Consider the following 19,595-nt stretch of genomic DNA (forward strand, 5'->3'; position numbering starts at 1 on the left):
TGTACGATATTTGTATGTCTGCTTTAATTCCCGTGTTACATGAAGAATTTTACATGATTTCTGTTCTTGCATGATTTTATTCGTTTCATGGATATCTTAAGATGCTTTTATAATGACGCACTCTTTGGCGAGTTCTGTTATTCTGTTTCTTTGTCCATTACAGAGTTGATGAGGTCTCCAGCAGTGAGGTGGTCTAGCAGAAGTTGTCGCAGCCTACCTCCGACACCCACACCGAGTTACCATCATCCACTTCACCCTCCTCTACCCGCCGTAGGCATGGTCGCCGAGAGGAAGAAACGTTTCGAGCTCTGAATTTCTTTTTTATTTCACTTGATTAATAATTAGATAGAACGTGTGCGTACACAGAAATGGTCGAAAGGATTACATTTAAAATATTAAAAATTATTTGGCAGATAAAATTTAGATAGTCCGACTAACAAAACATCGGAAACATCATTTATGATATCGAAATAAGAGAAGAAATGCCGTTCTGATATGTGCTTCTTCTTTCGGAAATTACAAGACTGAAAATATTTTGATACATGAAATGGAACCATAAATAATTTTAAATCTCTTTGTGAGACATACACAGAATATTCGGATAATACTATATCTGTGCGATTAGCATAAACTTGGATTACAATTTCATCACTGCCGTACAAGAATTGCGTGAGGCTTGGATGATCTTTAATGAACCAAAGTCGAAATACTGATCGCGCTCGTCGTGAATATTGAACATGTTTATTAAGTAAACATGATTCAATGCCGTATACGAGTCCCGATTATTAGAAGAGGACGGATTATATAATCCTTCCTCTTTCACGGTGTGAAAATTCGTAATATCGAGATTTCATCGTGGCCCTATCAATCACGATAGGTCATTTTTTGACAGATTTTCCCGAGAAATTTTTCTAGGTATTTACTCACATCACGCCACTTTTGCGGGCAGCCGTTTTTGGAATAAGATGCATTTAGATTTTGATAAGGGGGTTTTTACTATTAACTGCTAGTAGATCGTTTGCTACAATTGACTTTTCGCGAATGTCGCAATTTTGGAATACATTTTTCGGGGCATTAACGCAGAAAACATTACGCACGAAATTCTTCTTGGTGTACTACTTGGTGCTAAAAGCAAGCGTGTGTAAGGAAACACGTATTACGAATCCTGTATACAACCGTCGTGATAGCCTATTGTAATGTAGTATAGAATGTTTCGATGTAAAAATATATAGGACCAAGAATATATTTATTAAGTTTCCGCAATTTTCTAAAAATTTGCATTGGCTGAGCGTACTCGATAAATATTACGGTTTAATTTTTCATATTGAACGAATCCTATTCTACGATTATTGCGATATTTTTTAAACTTTTATTAACGTTGAAATACAAACAATTAAATGTTTAACATCATTAGAGAGTTTCGTAATTTCAGAGAACTTGTATTTGTTGAGTATATAATTGTCAAGTTAAATGAAAGATTCCATTTTATGCTGGTTAAATTTCATTCTTGCATACATATATTCTCTCCCGTTAAGTTTGTTATCTTTAAGACACAAATATTTTATGAATTATGCACTTCTGGTTATTACAGAGAAAATATTTCTGACACTAAGTTGAATGAATGTAAAAGGGAAAAAAGAGAGAAATTTTAGTTTATTAATTGGGAATAAAGAAATTATTTTACGCTTGTTTCTCGCTCTTGTTATGTATAGATATTGCACGTAATACGTCGATACGGCATTGCACTGTGTATTATCGCATCTTCTCATTGTGTAAATGTTTTCAGATTTGCAATCATTTGATGTTAATACTGTATAGTTTATGATATTTTATTAAGAAATAATAATAGACGATTAATTTCTCCCTTGTCCCCTTCGTCAATCTTCCATATATCGTGTGTACGGATTGTTTATATATTACTATTGTATTTTATATTATACATATATTATTACTGCAATTATTGCGATTCGTTCCAGTGATTCGCTCGATATTAAAACTATAGAGGATATTAAAAACTTTTCGATTGTCCCTTATGTAGAATAATTACTCAGGATTGTTTAACATTTATAATATATTATGATTATACTATGTGTATTTGTATGATAATTTATATATAACATGTTTGAAATAAAATATAATAACCATGAATACATCTAATAACGTTAACTATTTCTTATATTGTATAATCATCTGTTTGTGTAAAATAACGCGTTTAATAGACAGTTTTTTTTATTCAGAATTTCAATGCATCACAATATTAAACATATTATTTAGATACGAAATTAATCGACGTAGCTAAATATTTGGATCCGAAACACATAATACTCGAGGATTCTTTTTCTTAACAGGGCAAGGTGCAAAAGAAAAAGAAGTCTATTTATTTGAAAAATATTTAATAATAAACATTGACAATATACAGAGAAAATACGCCATAAGAAGTCGCTATGGGATTAATAAGAACCTAACAACTGGTCCAGACTTACAAAATATCATCAAATCAGACAATGATAAAGATGTCACGAGTCACACCTTATATTCCTATCAATATTTCGCAAATAAAGTTCATCGAGTTAACCGTAAATATTGTTCCTCTCTTATGTCTGTTTTCTTTTTTTTACCAATCTTTCTACTGATTTTCATTAATTTCTCTTGTGTGTTCGCAATTGCATTGAACTCTCCGCACAAATCGCTTATGTGCGTCTTATGAGAAGGAAATCCGCAAAGAGATACAGAGGGATACCAACAATTTCTCTTTGTGGATTTCTTTTTTTTACATTTGCGAGAAAAGCAGAAAAAACAGGTAGCAATTTTAGCTGTTTCGGTTTTTTCAGCGATCCGACCATCACTGGGCATTTTACTTCTTCATTTGTCATTTTGTCTTCGTGCTACCTTATAACGATTAATTAATTCGTGCTCTTGATTTCACCAATTTGTGGAGAAAGGGGTACGAGTCTCTCGCTCATCCGTCACGCCCGTACACACGCACGCAGGCACGCATCATGTCTCATATACAGATACATTAAACTTTACACGCACGCGTTACTAGAAATATCATTAATAATAACGTCCTAATGTCATGGAACATCCTTCATTAATTTTTCTTGCAATAATTCGAAAAAAACGGCACGGCGCTGCCGCGTTGGCTCGAGATAGTTTTGGGACGTCCGTCAAATTTGCGTTCATCCTTGTGTCAATCCTACGATCATATGACAAAGGGAGGATCATCCGGCAGCGCCCTGCTCAAATACCTAGGATATGTTGCTTGTAAGATGTGTCATTATGTAGTCATGTATTCATCTAGATTCATTTAAAAATCCCTTTACGGTATTTATTGTTAATTAATCATTATACGTATAATGTACGGTGCGTATCATTGAGTTATATTACACTGCGCGATTCTACTATCTCTGGGTTTCATGATCGACGAGGATAAAAATCAATCGTCAGCGGAATTGAGAATTCAGGCTCGACAGACCTTCGTTTGCGTCCGTCGTTAATTAGTTAGGATAAAAGAGATCCTCTCTGCACGTCGTTCTCATCCGTATTTTAAAAAATTTCATGAATCTTTACTACTCATAGATTATTTATAAAATACGGACCAGTTTACAGAAACGAATCCTTTATTCCGAAAAGGAAGGTACGTTCCGTCGAAGATCGAAGACTAAAGTGACAGTAAAGGGAAGGGAATTTTGAGACATGAGAATACATAAAAGTGCAAAAATTTGGCAGAAGTCGTTGGACTTCTTTGCGTAAATTATATTATTATCTAGATATGTCGCCTTCTTTATAGACAATATTTTTAACAGCCGAAAAAAATTTCGCATTAATCCTCCCGTGATTTCTTTTTCCCGATAGAAAGCAAATTAAAAACAAAATTAACAGCTGGGATATTCCTTCAACGACTAGAAGGAGAAACAAAGAATATCAAAGAGATGTGAGAGAGAGGGAGGAAGCAGGGGCAAAAGAGAGCTGATCTAGCCTCTAGATTCTATGAACATCTTGTACACAACACGATAGGCCTGCTCGTAACGGGCAACGCGCATAAAAGAAGGGGAGAATCGAGGAAAGGAAGTTGTGCATTTGTGACGAAGATGGGACGCGACGAAACCGCGAGGAAAAAAAATGTCTCGCGCGGCTCACCCGTCTCGCTAATTTGAGCTTGACTTTCTTACGCTAACCACTAATAATAATAGCCTATCGATAAAGGTATCGATTACAAGTAAGTATAAATTGTAATTACAGGTGTACAATATACAGGGAGATAAACCTCGCAGAATCTCTCGTGTGCTTGCTTTCATCAACCCGCGTTAGATGCGGCCGCAAAAATCTTCATTTCCAAACGCAAGAATCTGAATATTTCTTTTTCTCCTTCGAACCCGCGTACGGTTCCTTATGCTATCTTTCACGCGGAAAGGGATGTGTGTCTATCGAGAAACCGACGGTTCGTGATTCGACAACAATCATGTCGTTCGTGCAAAACGAGCACGCCACGTTCCCCGATAAAATCTGTTCTGATTTTACGTATTCACATAACTGCGTAATCAATTAATTAATCTACGTTCATTAATTTAACATTATAAGAATCATGAGTATGTTTGAGTGGATTTCTTTTGCTTGCTTTAGAGTTACTTCCTAAATTACAGTGCGTTCCTCGGTACGCTTTTCCACGATCTTTGTGCTCGAAAAAATCTATGCTGATCTATGTACATGTACACGACATTCGCGAGAGGGGAAAAAAAAGAGAATTGTCGTTTTGCCTCGAGCGCTCTCGAGTCCTAAAGTTTATCCTAGTCCTAGTTGAAGATTAGATTAAAACGTAACGACGGTCAAACTATCTGCCGTATTTTCTAAAACATCTTTGTCATATTTGGCTATTTCACACTTCTTATTTTCTTGCTTCTCCCTTCCTTTTTCTCCTTTTCACTTTTCGCTCTTCAGTCACATCAGTTTGCATTAAACGTTTCCTTATTCCTGTACGTACGCAACATATCGTGGCGCAAATATTTTATCCTCTTACGTATTATATATACGATAAATCCTCGCTTAACTATTAATTCAACAGAGATATCACTCACTCGACTCAGTGTGCGTACCATTTTTATCCTTTACTCTCGAATAGAGCATTTTTTACTTTCTGTATAGCGTACCGGTATATCTACTCGATCAGGAAGCAGTGTCACGAGAAAGAAACCTAGTGACCGAGAACGCCGATCTGAATAGAAATCGAGACAACGATTGATCGTAAAAACAATCATCTACAAATAAACTAATGATTCACCAAGAATTACAAATATATTTATATAAAAAGTCATGTGCGTACAGCAAAGAATTTCCATAAAATCTTAAATGTAAATATAAAAATTATATCTAAGAGAGAGAATTCAGTATCGAAACTTACAATGTCGATCTTGCAACTAAAAAGGACAAAAAGAAAAAAGAAAAAAAGCGCTGTTTACAATGTTTAGTAGAAAATGTTTATCCGTATCGGCGTTTTCGATTACTCGATGTATTTTGTTGGTCGGCATTTAGCTAGACCTAATCATTCTTTGTGACAAGAAGACAAGTTGGTTTTTACAGGCACGCGCGCGCGTCACTTCGACATCGAGGAATCGAAACGACCTGCTGAGTAGTCCACGCTAAGGAGTTGTTCGCACAATATTGCTGAGACAATATGACCGTATTCGCTGCTTTATTATTACACGACATATTACAAGGTAATTTTTAATTTAATTTAATTAAGGTAGTAATAAAATGTTTTAAACAATATTAGAATTGTGATTATAAGTCTGCGATAAAATTAAATATCAAATTAAAGTTTCAAAGTATTGAAACAAATATTTGGAGCTTTTTTCATTTTCAAATCTTATTATTTGATATAAGATGCACTCGTGTGTCGATTTACAATGGTTGACGTCGTAAAAATAATTAGAAATGGTTAAATGTCCGCGAATAAAGTATGAGAAACAAAATGAGAATAATTCAGAATAGAAATACTGATCGAATTATAAGTAAATGAGGAAAAAAATGCGTTATTGTAATTAAGAAAGTGATTTGATCAGATCCTATGCAATTAAAATTCGGCATACTGTTTCAGAGGTCTAAACAATTCTTGTTCCTGTTTTCTTCCATTTCCGCTACTCCTCTAAATTTACTCAGAACAGAAATTGGTTCGCATCTACGCATACACACACGCGCGCGCGTAAAACACACACCACACACACACACACACACACACACATATTTGGCATAAGAAACCCTACCGGTCACGTGGATGCCTTTTATTCTTTCTAGGTCGTTTTTTTTCTTTTTTCTTTTTAACTAGCTACCTAAAGATCTCGCTTTCTCGGATCACCTTGTGTCGGTTCGTGTCGACTGAAATCGTCAATGCCTCGCTGCCATGAGAGACAAGTTACATCTTATACTGTAGCAAAGAATACTTGTGTCACTTTATAGTTATTCATTCATTTAATCATCTTAATTCCATCATATAAATAAACCGTGTGCGTAAAATAGTTCTATTTGTGCGAAATATTCAGGGCTTCTTCTATTCGGCAGCCCCTTCGAAATATTAACACTAGCTCTAATTTAGACTATGAATGCAAATTGTATTGTGCAACGTTGACTTAAACAAAAACAATTACAACAAATGTACAACTATATTACAAATATTTCATTAAATGGGCAAAGGTGCATGAGCCATGCATCGTATTGGTATGCGTAATATCACAACATTAATGCATTTTACAGAAAAACTTATAAAAACGAGAGAGAGAAAAAAATATAACTACTATTATCCTTCACTTAGTAGATCGTAAAATTTTTCACAAGATTTAAAACACTTGTGAGATCGTATTAAACGTGTCGTCAAAAATATATGATAGAATATAGACAAATAGAGAAACGTGATAATATTATCAAAAATAATTTTGTGCAGTAAAATTCAAAAGTGCGCGTGAAGCATTGCCATTAATTTTACTTTAATATCTGAAATTCAGTTCACTTTGCTCAGACCAATTCAGATCAGATACAGAGTCGGGTAGAAGCTGCTCTCCCCTGCGAATAGCTGCTGGCAGGGGAGCGCGACTTAGAGGCGGACTTAGAGGCGACTTTCGGCCGAACACGACTCGACACTTTGATACGTCGACCTTGACGCTGCCATTGCATTACTAATTTTTCTCACTTATTTCAGTCGCCGTTCATATATTTGTAAAGGTACTGTTTAAAGATTTGACGCAGATAATGCTTCGCTAATTTACATTAACAGGAGTTCCGTTATAATTTCTCGGACAATTTCAGTGTTGATGTTTTCGCATCTTTATGAAGTTCTTGGATCGCAATGCTGGGAACAAAACTGGCGAGAATTAGCATGCGTAGAAGGGTCCAGGCTCGTCGTCTCGTGGGTGATCTCGGTGATGGCAAAAATGACAATGATGATTGTTGATCGACTTGTGTCTGGTCATGTTCTGCTGAGTATAACTTGGAAGGCTCTCGCGCTCTGCTATCAACGATCCATTTAGTATGGCGTGAACCTGTTGTAGCTACCTCTGTATACTGTTGCCTGCAAGGATAAACATTCATGAGATACAATTTCGGCGAGATACATGACGCAAACTAACCGTATAAGCCGTCGTCGCGACGTTACCTAGCGTTTCATGTAACCGTTCGTCTCGAGATCTTATTTTAAAACGTTAAAAAAATATACGACGCTTTGATAAGATAAACACAAAATTACGTAAACGACATTTTACCTTTCAATTTACGACAGAGAAATGAAGTACTTATGTAAAAAAAAAAATTTTTTTTAAGCTGTTAAAATTTCTATTGTAACACACGATCATCTATTTGGAGATAAACGAGGTCGAACTAAAAAAAATTATTTAATTATCGCCCTCGTTAAATTGAGTTTGTCGAGAATGGTTAAACTTCTCCGCAAGCACGGCGTGCATCCATTTCGTTCGGTCATCCCGTCATTTATATAATACGTACAGCTCGCGTAACAACGCGCGAACTGAGATTGGCGGTCCGAAGTCGCGTTTGAGGACAAATGCGCGCGATGGGAGCACGAGCCATTAACTTTCGCCGCGACACAGTTCCCGTAAGTTGAAAATGCTCGGCATTAATAATTCATATGTGAGTGAAACGCGCCGCGGCCGTGGTGGTCTTTCCTAACGCCCGTTATTTATGGCGTAATAACGGGGTGCTCCATTCTCCTCCCATACGGTAGCGGTACACTCGCGCGGGGAGATCTATGCGCGCGATTTAACGGCACTACCGTTAAATGAAATCGTAAAACTACACTTCGTAATCGAAGGTCTCTCCTTCTTACCCCGTAACCCGCCACAGGTCCGATGCCATGTCCGAGGTAGGGATCGGCGTATTCACGCCCGTAGCTGGAAGAACAATAAAAGAAGTCGATTGTTAAATGCCGTAAAGATTTTTCGATTCGTTGAAGTCGAACGATTTCATACGGGCGTATTTACCCTTCCGATTTTCCTCGCTGCTCTCCGTAAGGAAGATCGGAAGAGGGATCGAATAAAACGTGACAAGTGGAAGTGATGTATGGTATGTACACGTTACAAGTATTTATATGAAATTCGTATGAAATCGATTCTAATACACTGAGAGAAAAATGTTCGGTTTCAGACCATAAAAATGTCTGACCATAATTGCATTATAAAATAATTATTAGGACTTTTATCTTTATAATTATTACTGCTAATGTCAATAATAATAATCTTGTGTTTCTAGTTCTATTAATTATTTAAAAAATTTACTACAAATTATGATAATTTTAATATAATAAAATATTATTATAGTACAAAATATCAAGATATGAGAAAAATTAACTTTTCCATGTAAAATAAATATAAAATTGTAATTATAGTAAATTTTGCAAACAATTTTTTCGATTATTATTTATGCAATAATGACTAACAATTATAATTTGCATGATTAAAACAACTATATAGTTCGCACCAAACGTGACTGTAGATTGTAGTTAAATTATGATGATTGCAACAATTTTTTTCTTTCAATGTATTCATATTCGTACTTAATATTTTTCCATTTGTACTGGATGCAAAATACCGACGCAAAGTGCATTAAGCGCGCTTTAAGGTTTCTCAGGAGGTGTGTCTGGACTTTCGGCAGGACTATCGGAACGGGTTTGGATTTCGGAAACGCATCTGCGACTCCTAAGAGCTCGTCCGCGACGTCGGGATTTGCTGCAAGGAATGGACTTGTCATGTATACCTTTTAATAGTTGGTAAGCCTCCTCTTTCAGACACGGAAAGAATGGCTTTGCTAGAAATTTAGCTGGATAAGAATCTGAAAAATTTTGTTAGACCACCAAAATAAATATGTTAGGCTGTGCTCGAACTGCTTGCTACAACGTTGAAACATTTTTTTTGCAGTATTGCTTATTATTTTTGTACGCTCTTCATAATTGTGGATCTGACAGAATTATTCCCAGATCTGTATCTAGTTAAATTTTTAGCTTCAGCAAAATCATCCTTTCCATGTAGAAGTATTTTGCGAGGCTGAAAGAGGAGAATGAGAAAAACTGTGAAGGTTGCTGGCAAATATAAAATAGGATGCTGATAGTGAACGTCATCAGGGATAGAGAGATGAAGGTAATTCATTGCGATATTCAGTACATCTCGACCTCACTCTCGTAATGGGGTCGAGCCGATGACTTCAAAGCGTCCCCTAATCTATACACATGTAGCTGCGTGTCAGTACACTGCACACTAACCACAGCTATGATGGGAGAATCATGGCCCTTCATATCGATAATGGAGATAATATGCGTCATTCCAAATGTACCGGATGCTGTTACGAGAATGAGTTCGGAATGTACTATTACAAAAAGTGAATATTTCATCTAATATTATTATAAATTCTAGTCTATGTAAAGTTGTTATATATTTTTAAAACATGTAAGCATCAGTTATCATATATCTTTCTTATTGCATAATTATTTTTCAAATAAATGTATGTTATACAATTATTACAATATATTAATTAAAAAGTATATAAAGAAATAGTTATATTATGTAGAAAAAATATAGTACATGACAAGCGTTAAATAACGAGTTATAATTCATACGTAATAAATGAAGTACCGTTTCAAAGGAAAGATCTTATGAGAAAAGCGCATTCGCGAAGAAAAATCGCGAAGCTTTCTACCTCAAAGGGAATTAAAAAGGAATAAGTTCGAAAAGTTCTCTTTCCCTTGCTTGAGAGGCTTTGCTTCGTCGGATATCATACGAGGTATTTATAAATATATACCCAGCTACATTTAATCAATTGAGATTCAATCTTCGTTTAATTTACTTGCATTTTGTTTCAACAGATTTCTGATTAAATAAGACGAGTGGCAGGCATATAATTTAATATTAAAGGTCTCGTTAAAAGAAAGAACTAACTTCAGTTCTGTTAAACGATCCAGCGAAATCTGGGACGTTCTATACATATCGTATGGAGGAAGGAAAGAAGGAAGGGAAGAGAACGAGGAAAAGAAAAAGAGAGAGAGAGAGAGAGAGAGAGAGAGAGAGAGAGAGAGAGAAATCCTAGAGGATTCGTAGTGAATGAGAGTACATACACGGGAGTTCCTCGGATGAAAATGTGGTGCACTTACCCCGCGACTGCGGCATATCCTGCGACCGGTTGTGCCGCAGCTGCAGCTGCGCCGTATGCGCGCGCAGCCACCGCCGTGTAGGTCGCTGCAGCTGCGTATGTAGCCTGTTGTGCCGATGATAGTGGTGTCTTCAACAACGGTGAGGCTGCGGCTGCCGCTGCCGCGGCCTGAAACAACAACCATGACCCGCCATGCAAGGCTCAAGCAAGCTCGAAGACAGACAGAGAGGATGATCTTCAGCGAGAAACGATACTAATACGATCGTTCCTAGAGGCGTACGTGTCGTTGCACACAGAAAACGTTACTATCTAATCCATTGTGGCTCTAATTCCACGGGAAATGATAATTGCGGCTGGAAAAAAGGCGTGGGGCAAAGAGAAGAATTGGAAAAAACTCAATTATACAACTATTATCAATGCAATTACTTTTGCAAGCAAACGAACTCCAAAACTTCAAATAAAGTTTGCACTCTTTTTCCAATCCAATTCCAAGTAGTTCGATAGTTGATTAATCAGACGGTCTACTTGAAGAAATATACAGAATAAGTTTTAATTAAAAACAATTAGAGTACTAGATATTAATAAAATATAATAGAATAATGTTGCATTAGCATGTGTAATTTGGCTTCAGTAGAAATATTTAAGATCTTTAAATAACTACAAATATGTCAATTGTAATTTCAACGTTCACAAAATCGTTACAACAAGTCATTTTCTTGGTTGTGGCTCTAAAATATTTTTTTGCTACTATAATTCGTGTTTCTTCTAGCTTGTCAAATCTAATGACATACTTTTAATATGATTAATGTTTCGAAATTTTTCCCGAAATAAACGGAATATGCTACTATCTAATTGTTTGCTAACGTTTTCTATGTGCAATTACTACGTGAAACGCATCAGCGTTGTTCATTGCGACATCGATAGAACAGCGAGATGCAGCAACCGAGTGACATTTTCAGGCTCGAATGCATGGAAAAAAAAAATATTGTCAAAAACCCTTGCATCGCATTTCTCTCGCTGTTTTAAAAATGTCAGTGCATGGATATTCAACATTTCGAGCATATAACTAACTGTGACACCCGAAGCTGTATTTTATACAAGCTCCGAGGGGGACATTTTATTTACAAGGAACATGATCTGGTCGAAACTGATGATATTCAATTTATGTGTAACAAGCGACTATATTATTGAATATTTCGCGAATATAATGCAAACATTCCATTTGCTAATTGCATCCTAAAGTACAAAAATGTACTAAATAAATAAAAATTATTTATCGTTTACCAATATAAAAATTCTTTATCGTTTATCAATCTCGAAATTACATTTAAATATACCGAATAAGAAAATAATTATGCTTCGGCAATTTTTTTCGACACGGATACTTTTTTGTTCCACATTAAATAATAAAATGAATGAATGAAGAGATGTAAAAATGTCATGCAACATGAAGATTCATGAAAATAGTCACGGTGCAAGATAAAAGATTTGAAAAACTACAAATATACGAAATAGAAAAGAATTAGGATAACGAATCATCAGTTTTCTTCTTCTTTTAGCCCCTTTCAACGTAGATCTGACCGAAAAGAAATCACTTAAAGGATCTCGAAAAATACCTTTGTAATCCAAGTAACACAGAGTGGGAACACGGAGTTTTATTACACAAAAATGTAATCATAGAGAGCGAAAAGCGTTAAGAAAATTCTTAAAATAACAATAAATAATTGCCAGCAGTAGGAGAGGAAATATTCCTAACATAAGAATAAATAACTGCCTTCTTTCTCTGATCTTTTCCGACGTGTGCAGTAGCCATTGTGCTCCAGGCAATAAGTAAACTCCCTCGAGTGAGTCTCACGTCAAAAGAGGTCGTCTATAGTTACGCCGTAGTTGGAAATAACTGCGATGTTTAAACAGCGAGTCCCGCAAGTGTTTACACGAGCAGCATCGAAATCTCGCTCGATGCACCAGGGGGATTTGTGCCCAATGAGGATAGGGCTGTTGAGCGCACTCACTCATTGGCGCCAGGATGATGGCGGGAAGATCTCCGCGCATGCATCTAGGATGTAGAATCCGATACCCCGATGTATATATGTATTCCATTACGCGACAACGTAACACGCGCGCTCAGATGTGCCCGCGCGATTTCCATGACATTTCCATTCGCGCGTTTGACCTAAACCCGAATGCAGTTTGCACTCTGTCGTGTTCAAGAGTGCTCCCCCAAAAGCTCCCAGGGGATTAAGTTCTCCATTTTAAGCCTGATCGGACTACAACATCGCTAATTTACTATAAAATTACGTAGCATTACTATAAAGGACACGCTACGTTCTTTTATAAATCATATTTATGCGCGCGATAATTGTAGCTGCGTGTTATATTATGCATATTATTAATAAATAATTAGCAGATGAATTATACACGACATAACGAATTTACATTTATATTATATTACATGAATAATATAATTCCTGCATTTTTTTCAAAAATTTCAACGTACATGACCGAATAATTTATGATAAAAATGAAGATTGAATAGTGACTTAATTAAAAATCGTTACGCGAACAAATACATTTGCTAACAAATCCGTATTTCATGTAAATTACATAATTGCAAATATATTATGTATAATTTAATGTTAGCCATTCGAACGAAACTTCACTTAAATATTAAATAGATGAATTATCATTTCATTACTTCGATATTAACACAAAGAGTGAGCGATAATGCAAAAGGAATACTGTAGCACTGTCAGTCATAATTCCGAAATGTCGAGCATTGTTATACCGTCCGCACTGATTAGTGCAGTCCATTATTTCGTAATTAATAAAGGAAAACGATGCAAAATGTATTCCAGGAATTTCTGGAATACCAAATCTGGTTATTCGCGGTTAAAAAGGAATGCCGCGTCCATCGCTCCGTGCTAATCAATAAGATTCATTTATGATATAAGTTTAATGAAAAACAAACGATAATATGAATAAAATCCAATAATTCTAAAATACAACCATCCCACCCCATCATAAAAACTCTTTGTAAAATTTAAATTAGATTTTTATCGAGCAATCGAAGCGCCGAATATTCGAATTAGAAGCATTAAAATTTTCAAAGCATTAATTCGATAGCAAATTTATTCAGCTAACGAAAACTGGAAAGTTCGGGAAGTGACATGACTTATTGAGAAGACAATTCTCTTAGATCGATCACAAAGAATTTTAGACGGAGACAGAGCAGAACACTCTGCGCGCAGTGTGCAACAAATTAACGATTCAGAGAGAAAATAAAATTTCTGAACAGAACCGCTCGTAATTTTGCAAGAATGACAGCCTTATCGAGCGTTCGATATCTTTCGGCATCACTGGCGAATATAACGGACTGCAAACAGCGAGTCGCAAGCGCGAATTGGCTGACCGGCTCACGTATCGCGACGAAAACACGATTCAGTCGGCGCCAGAAACTTTCGGTGGCCAGGGACGGGTTGTTATTCGACGTTTTGTCACGAAAAAAGGTAGCGCGGGGAGGTGGACGAGAGAGAGGCGAACGAGCTGTTTTGCTACCAGGAGGAAAACAGGACGAGTCGACGTATTGGAAGCGGAGCGAGAGGCGCCAAGTTGCTCCGCGGATTTCCTCGGATAAAATTCCGGACTGTTCAAAACATGCGGAGGTCCCATGCATTCGAAGAACTGCCTCGCGACCATTCGATCCTATTGCGACGGAGAATTACGTAATCTCTTCAGCGCGTGGAACCCGCAGTGGTCCGCTCGCGATGAGATATCGTCGGAAGCAGGGGGGAGACAATAATTTCTCGCGAATTCAATTTCCGGGAGCAATCGACCGGAAGTGCCGAGATCGCGGCAAAAAAAAAAGAAGAAAAAACAAACAAACAAACGGTTCCCCTTGTCGCGTGCGAAACCGGCGATTATAGCGCTTTATCTCGCAGTTACGTCGATTCAGCAGCTCATTTGTGGTCGGATACCTTCGTGGGTACCTTCTTTTTTTCGCGTCACGTCTCTTTCTCTCGCGCCTCGTACTTTCCGTCCCCGTCCGAGAATGGCCTGTTAAACGGAGCAACCGCAGACTCGCAGCCTCTGTTTACATTGCGGTACAGGTGAAACGCTTAACAATTAAATCCTAACAGTGACGGAGGTCGTGGAAGGTAAGCTTTGCTTAGCGCTTCAATGCACGAAAGATAACATCTTCTGTAATTCGGAGAGAATATAACTGTGTGAGCCACTTTTGATGTTAATTTTATAAGCAAAGGTATAAAAATGTGCTATGTTGATTATTTTGTTTTATTAAGGTACGTAGATGTATATTATATTTATCATACTAATTAATTGCCAATATTTTATAACATTATTAAAAAAAAAGATTAGAGATACAATTTTATCAAAAAGGAATTTAAACGGAAAAAGTAAAATTTAAAAAATTCTATGAACATCAATTAAATCTCATGAAAATTCATAAAAGACATTTTCTGAAAACCTCAGGTTTTCCAGGTTTTTCCTGGTGGCAAACACCTGGGATAATAAAAATCACAATTCTACATATCTCGTCGATTTTGCATTAGTTAAAGACAATAGTTACGAAATTCAAAGAGAGAATTGGTTTGTTTTTCTTCGATTTCTTCGTTTCTATTTTCTTTGTATTTTATCAGCGTTAAGGTATATATGTATATACATATAGGTAACAAGCAAAAGTAAACGTTCTAATTTTTATTTGCGACTGCGAAAACATCCGCTGGATAATAAGAAGGAAAAACTTCTTTCATCAATTACGATATATAAATATACGATATATTATATATATATATATACACATACATACATACACAAGTTATTTGCTGTTTAAACTTAGCTGCACGTCCAACAAGCCCTCAATTAAGCTAACGAAAAGACTTTCGAAATATTTCGCGAACTCGGTATTCCAATCCCCCCCTGGAAAAGGAGCGCAGCTTAAATCAGTACGGCCGAACTAATTATCGGAACCAAAGTTAAATAAGCCGAACGCTTTAACCCTACTGTGAACTTCCCGCGACTTTCAAAACTGAATTCGAACTCTTCGATGTTGCTCTACTCATTTAAGTCTACATTTAGTTCTATATGAAAATATTTATTTATAATTTTACAGAGAACGACTTACATTACCTGACATAAAATAAACGGAAGTAAAATTATTATTGCAAGAGCGTAAGATAATACTTCCGTGGAATTAAAAATTATAAAATTATTATTGCAAATCTTTTTCTTTACAAACTCTGGCTTTGACATTTCGTGATTTAACTGCAAATTTATTTATAACTTACGATAAAATCTAATTTTAATCAATTCTACAAAGATTATGTATTTAAATTACATGAGACAAATTATTGCAAACTTTTATTTTCATTTTATATATATCTTCTAAATAATCTTCAAATTTACATTTTACGATTAACGTTGAAAAGAAAAAAATGTGGAGAAATACAAACTCGGATATACAGACCGACTTCGCGCTGCATGTCGTTGACATTTTACACGCAAATATTCTCGCGCGGATCTAGCTAGGATGAACCCGTCAGTCGTTAAATGACGAGCGTTCCCCGATGACGTTGATTTACGGTCTCTCGACAAAGTCGAGAAAGAGCTTGGCAATTGGGCCGACTCCGTTACACGGCCGGCTCGTAAATTCTCGTACGAGCGAAGCTTCTCCACCGACGAAAACGTGGGTGGCAACGAAAACGACGCGCGGCTAACGGAGTCTTGCGCCCTGGCCGTCGAAATTCGCAGATTGAGCCCCAAATTAGCCGCGAAAAATTCTCAGCGCGCGCGCCCGAACAATTTACGACCTGGCGCTCGTTTGAAGATTCCTTCTTCACGCTTTCCGATCACAAATTTTCACCGTTTTCATCATTTTCCCGTTGGTGTTAATTAACCTTTTTTTGTTAATCTTGAGTATTATTTACACGTACGATTCGCCAAATAAGCTCGTTTTTACTCTTACACGCTTCGTCGTAAAGTGACGATTTATTTTTAACATTCGTTTTGATAACAATTTGCAGCAATTTACTTACATGATATCAACCAAAAAAAATATTGCAATTTTTATGCTTTGCTTAATATATCCTTGAGTTTTAGTATTCAAAAATAAGGATTTGTTTACAAAGTAATTTGCAGCTATTTCAATATCGTTGCTTCAATCTTCTAAGGTTAAATTTTCTCTTACATATTTTACGCGAGAATTCCTGGCGCGATTCACGCTTCGATCTCACGGTATATTCATAATAAATTTCCTTACAAGAGACACGAAAATTCCTGAAGCAATGCACTTTGACGCGCTACGACATTCACAGCAAGGCGCTTGTGTAATAACGTCAATAATATCGGAAGACTTCTGAGATGTCTGCCAGCGATGCTCTCATAAAACAGTTATTCACATGTACAATACGTCCAACAAATAGTCGCTGCTCAGTAATTCATAAATGCAAAGCAGTCTTTACTTTGATATTTCGCGGCTTGCGAACATTTACGACTATAATATATGTATCATTCGCTTAGATTTTATAGACATATTTTTCATGTAAAACAATCTCTGTCGGAATAGTGGATTACACTGTCTAGACAGATTTTAGATCACGGTCAAATCAAGTGATTCTTATATAAATTTTTTATTTCTAAAAACGAATCTGTGAGTAAAACTGTTCTGTTACACGTCAGATTTCTGATAAAAGTAAAACTTAAAAGTTGTGACATGATAAAACAATTTTATTATGAATTCGTTTTTAGCGACAAAAAATCTATAAGAATCATCAAATTTGATTTGTTGGACAGTAATATTTAATCAAAACCGATTGTGTCATGTTGATATCCAAAATAAGTTCTAAAAAAGTAATTAAAGCTTATTAGAAACCTTTCATAGTCCAATATTTATATCAATATATATGATATAGTAATATAATAAAATACAAATCTACTGTGATCGAAGCATTTCTTTAAAAATACAAATTTCCGAATTAGTTAGAGATTAAACATTTCCGACTTTCTGAGCGATTGTTATAAAATACTTGACGTGGTGCGTTTAACTTACTGTTAGCTACTAACACCATATAATTAAAGGATGAATCATGGTACGACTACCGTCTACCTTAGCGTAGCTCTCTAAATCACAATTTCTAATCACGAAAACCTGCCTACGCCATTTGTCTACTGGCCCGCATAATACAAAAGCTCCCTCAAAAAATTGAGGAACTCCAAACGACACACTTAATTGCGTGCATTTATCACAAAAATGTTTGCTCCACTTGTATAGGCCTCCTATGACGTAATTCTAGGTCTGTGCGACGCATGCTCTACTAACTGTAAAAAAAAGGCGACATTACATGCTGTCTTCACGCTAATATCAATCGAGGATCACAAAGAAAAGAAAAAAAAAAAAAAAAAAAAAAAAAGAAACGCAACATGATCGGAGGAGAAAAACCTCGTCAGCTAAAACACTCTTTTCTACAGCTCCCCTAAACAACCTTCCATTGGAGGAAAAGTTACAGCGAGAAGGGAGGATTTCTTTTTTTTTTTAAAGCAAAGAGCGGATTGGGAACACGTTTAACTAAGTAGTCCCCGACAATTGGTGAGCACTTCAATCTTGCGAACAAACGAAAACGTAAAAAGAACAAAGAGAGAGCAGACTGAGTAAAACGAAAGAAGAAGAAAAAGAGTAAGAAAAGGGAGGAATGTGTATAGATAAAACAGACGGACAAGACGAGAGGAGAACAGGCGGACCCTTAATTCCTACCTCCAGGGCGGGCGCTTTAGCCTGAAACACAAACGGCAAACCTGAAAAGAAATTTCGGCAGGACGGCGGAAACTCGAGCACGAGTTTTTGCACGGGGGAATTAAGTCCTCGTTTTAACAAGTTAATCCCTCCCCCCCCTCCCACCCCCCCATTACCCGCAAATGCAAACGCGAAAGTCCGTATCGATCGACGCACGTTAGCGTTATCTACCTCACTCACTTTTTCTTTCATTAATCCCCGTAGAATCGTAGATTATATCTCGTCAATTAATGATCTTTTGAACAACTATACAAAGTGACGAGAGAAGAATACAGAGAGGGAAGAATGTGGGCAGAGACGAAAGGTGGACGGAATAGTGCATGATGAAGATGCATTTAGGCAACAAGATGCAACAAGATGCCACGCAATTGAGAGATGGCAGACTACTCTCGTGGTAAACGTGGATTTGATCTTGAGATTGTACGTCTTAATAAAATAACTGCTAGTTAATTAGTTCCCGATAATTGATTAGACATAGACGTTGCGAAATATGTTTAATATTGTAAAGTGCAACTTTTAATAATCTAACTTGTTCTCTCTTTCTTTCTTTCTCTCTTGTTAAAAGTTCCATTTGCGAAGATCCTTTCTATCAGTGCATATTACAAAATTATATTGTTATAAAATTACAACAGTACTCATTAAAAGTATATAGCAGAAATTACTTGTTGTATTACTATGGCGTTTTTTACTGAATTAAGGTCTTGAACTTTATATCGTCAAAAAATATTGAAACGCTATTAGTCAACAGCAGACTGTTATAGCTGTAACTATTGAGATTCGACATTGTTTTTCGATGGAAAGTTAATTTTAAAGTAGACAGTGTCAGAGAGATCGGGCATCATCGGGGCAGAAATAATTATCTCGACAGTTAGCAGTGTTCGCTTTTTTTCGATCAATCCTGCCATTGCATCGGGATTTTTACGTGAATGAACCGAGAGAGACAGAGAGAGAGGGAGATGAGAGGAAGAGAATGAAAGAGATAGGCGAAAAATGAGATACAATGAGAATGGCGAATAGTCGGGACAATGTAGAACGCGAGATAGGGATGGCGTAATTGTTATCGGTTTCTCTCTCAGCGTTCTCTCGTGTGTGCAAGCCTGGCAAAATGTGTGTCAACTAACGTCAGCTGTTGCTTGAGGCCATTCCAGCTAAA

General features: G+C 36.5%; 2 protein-coding genes across 11 annotated transcripts in view; one reads left to right on the forward strand and one right to left on the reverse strand.

Moving 5' to 3' along the window:
* Window positions 1–5,430, forward strand: part of LOC105830667 (protein outspread) — a 185,631-nt gene extending 180,201 nt beyond the window's left edge. Inside the window, exon 18 of one of the 3 annotated variants that reach the window (XM_036290403.1) lies at window positions 164–5,430. In XM_036290403.1, the coding sequence (XP_036146296.1) occupies window positions 164–312 (149 nt within the window). In that variant the 3' untranslated portion in view covers window positions 313–5,430. The remainder of the gene's footprint in view (window positions 1–163) is intronic. The other 2 variants (XM_036290404.1, XM_036290405.1) reach the window with 2 other exon arrangements.
* A 1,931-nt stretch (window positions 5,431–7,361) lies between these two features.
* LOC105830666 (RNA binding protein fox-1 homolog 2) overlaps window positions 7,362–19,595 on the reverse strand; it is a 284,616-nt gene continuing 272,382 nt past the window's right edge. For 4 of the 8 annotated variants that reach the window (XM_036290412.1, XM_036290413.1, XM_012670148.3 and 1 more), the window contains 4 exons: window positions 19,564–19,590; window positions 10,640–10,806; window positions 8,327–8,390; window positions 7,362–7,558 (listed from right to left, as the gene is read on the reverse strand). In XM_036290412.1, coding sequence (XP_036146305.1) covers window positions 7,514–7,558; window positions 8,327–8,390; window positions 10,640–10,806; window positions 19,564–19,590 — 303 coding nt within the window. In that variant the 3' untranslated portion in view covers window positions 7,362–7,513. Of the gene's footprint in view, window positions 7,559–8,326; window positions 8,391–10,639; window positions 10,807–18,403; window positions 18,425–19,563; window positions 19,591–19,595 lie in introns of all 8 variants that reach the window. The other 4 variants (XM_036290410.1, XM_036290411.1, XM_012670151.3 and 1 more) reach the window with 2 other exon arrangements.

Source organism: Monomorium pharaonis, chromosome 7, assembly GCF_013373865.1.
Source record: "Monomorium pharaonis isolate MP-MQ-018 chromosome 7, ASM1337386v2, whole genome shotgun sequence".
NCBI lineage: Eukaryota > Metazoa > Arthropoda > Insecta > Hymenoptera > Formicidae > Monomorium > Monomorium pharaonis.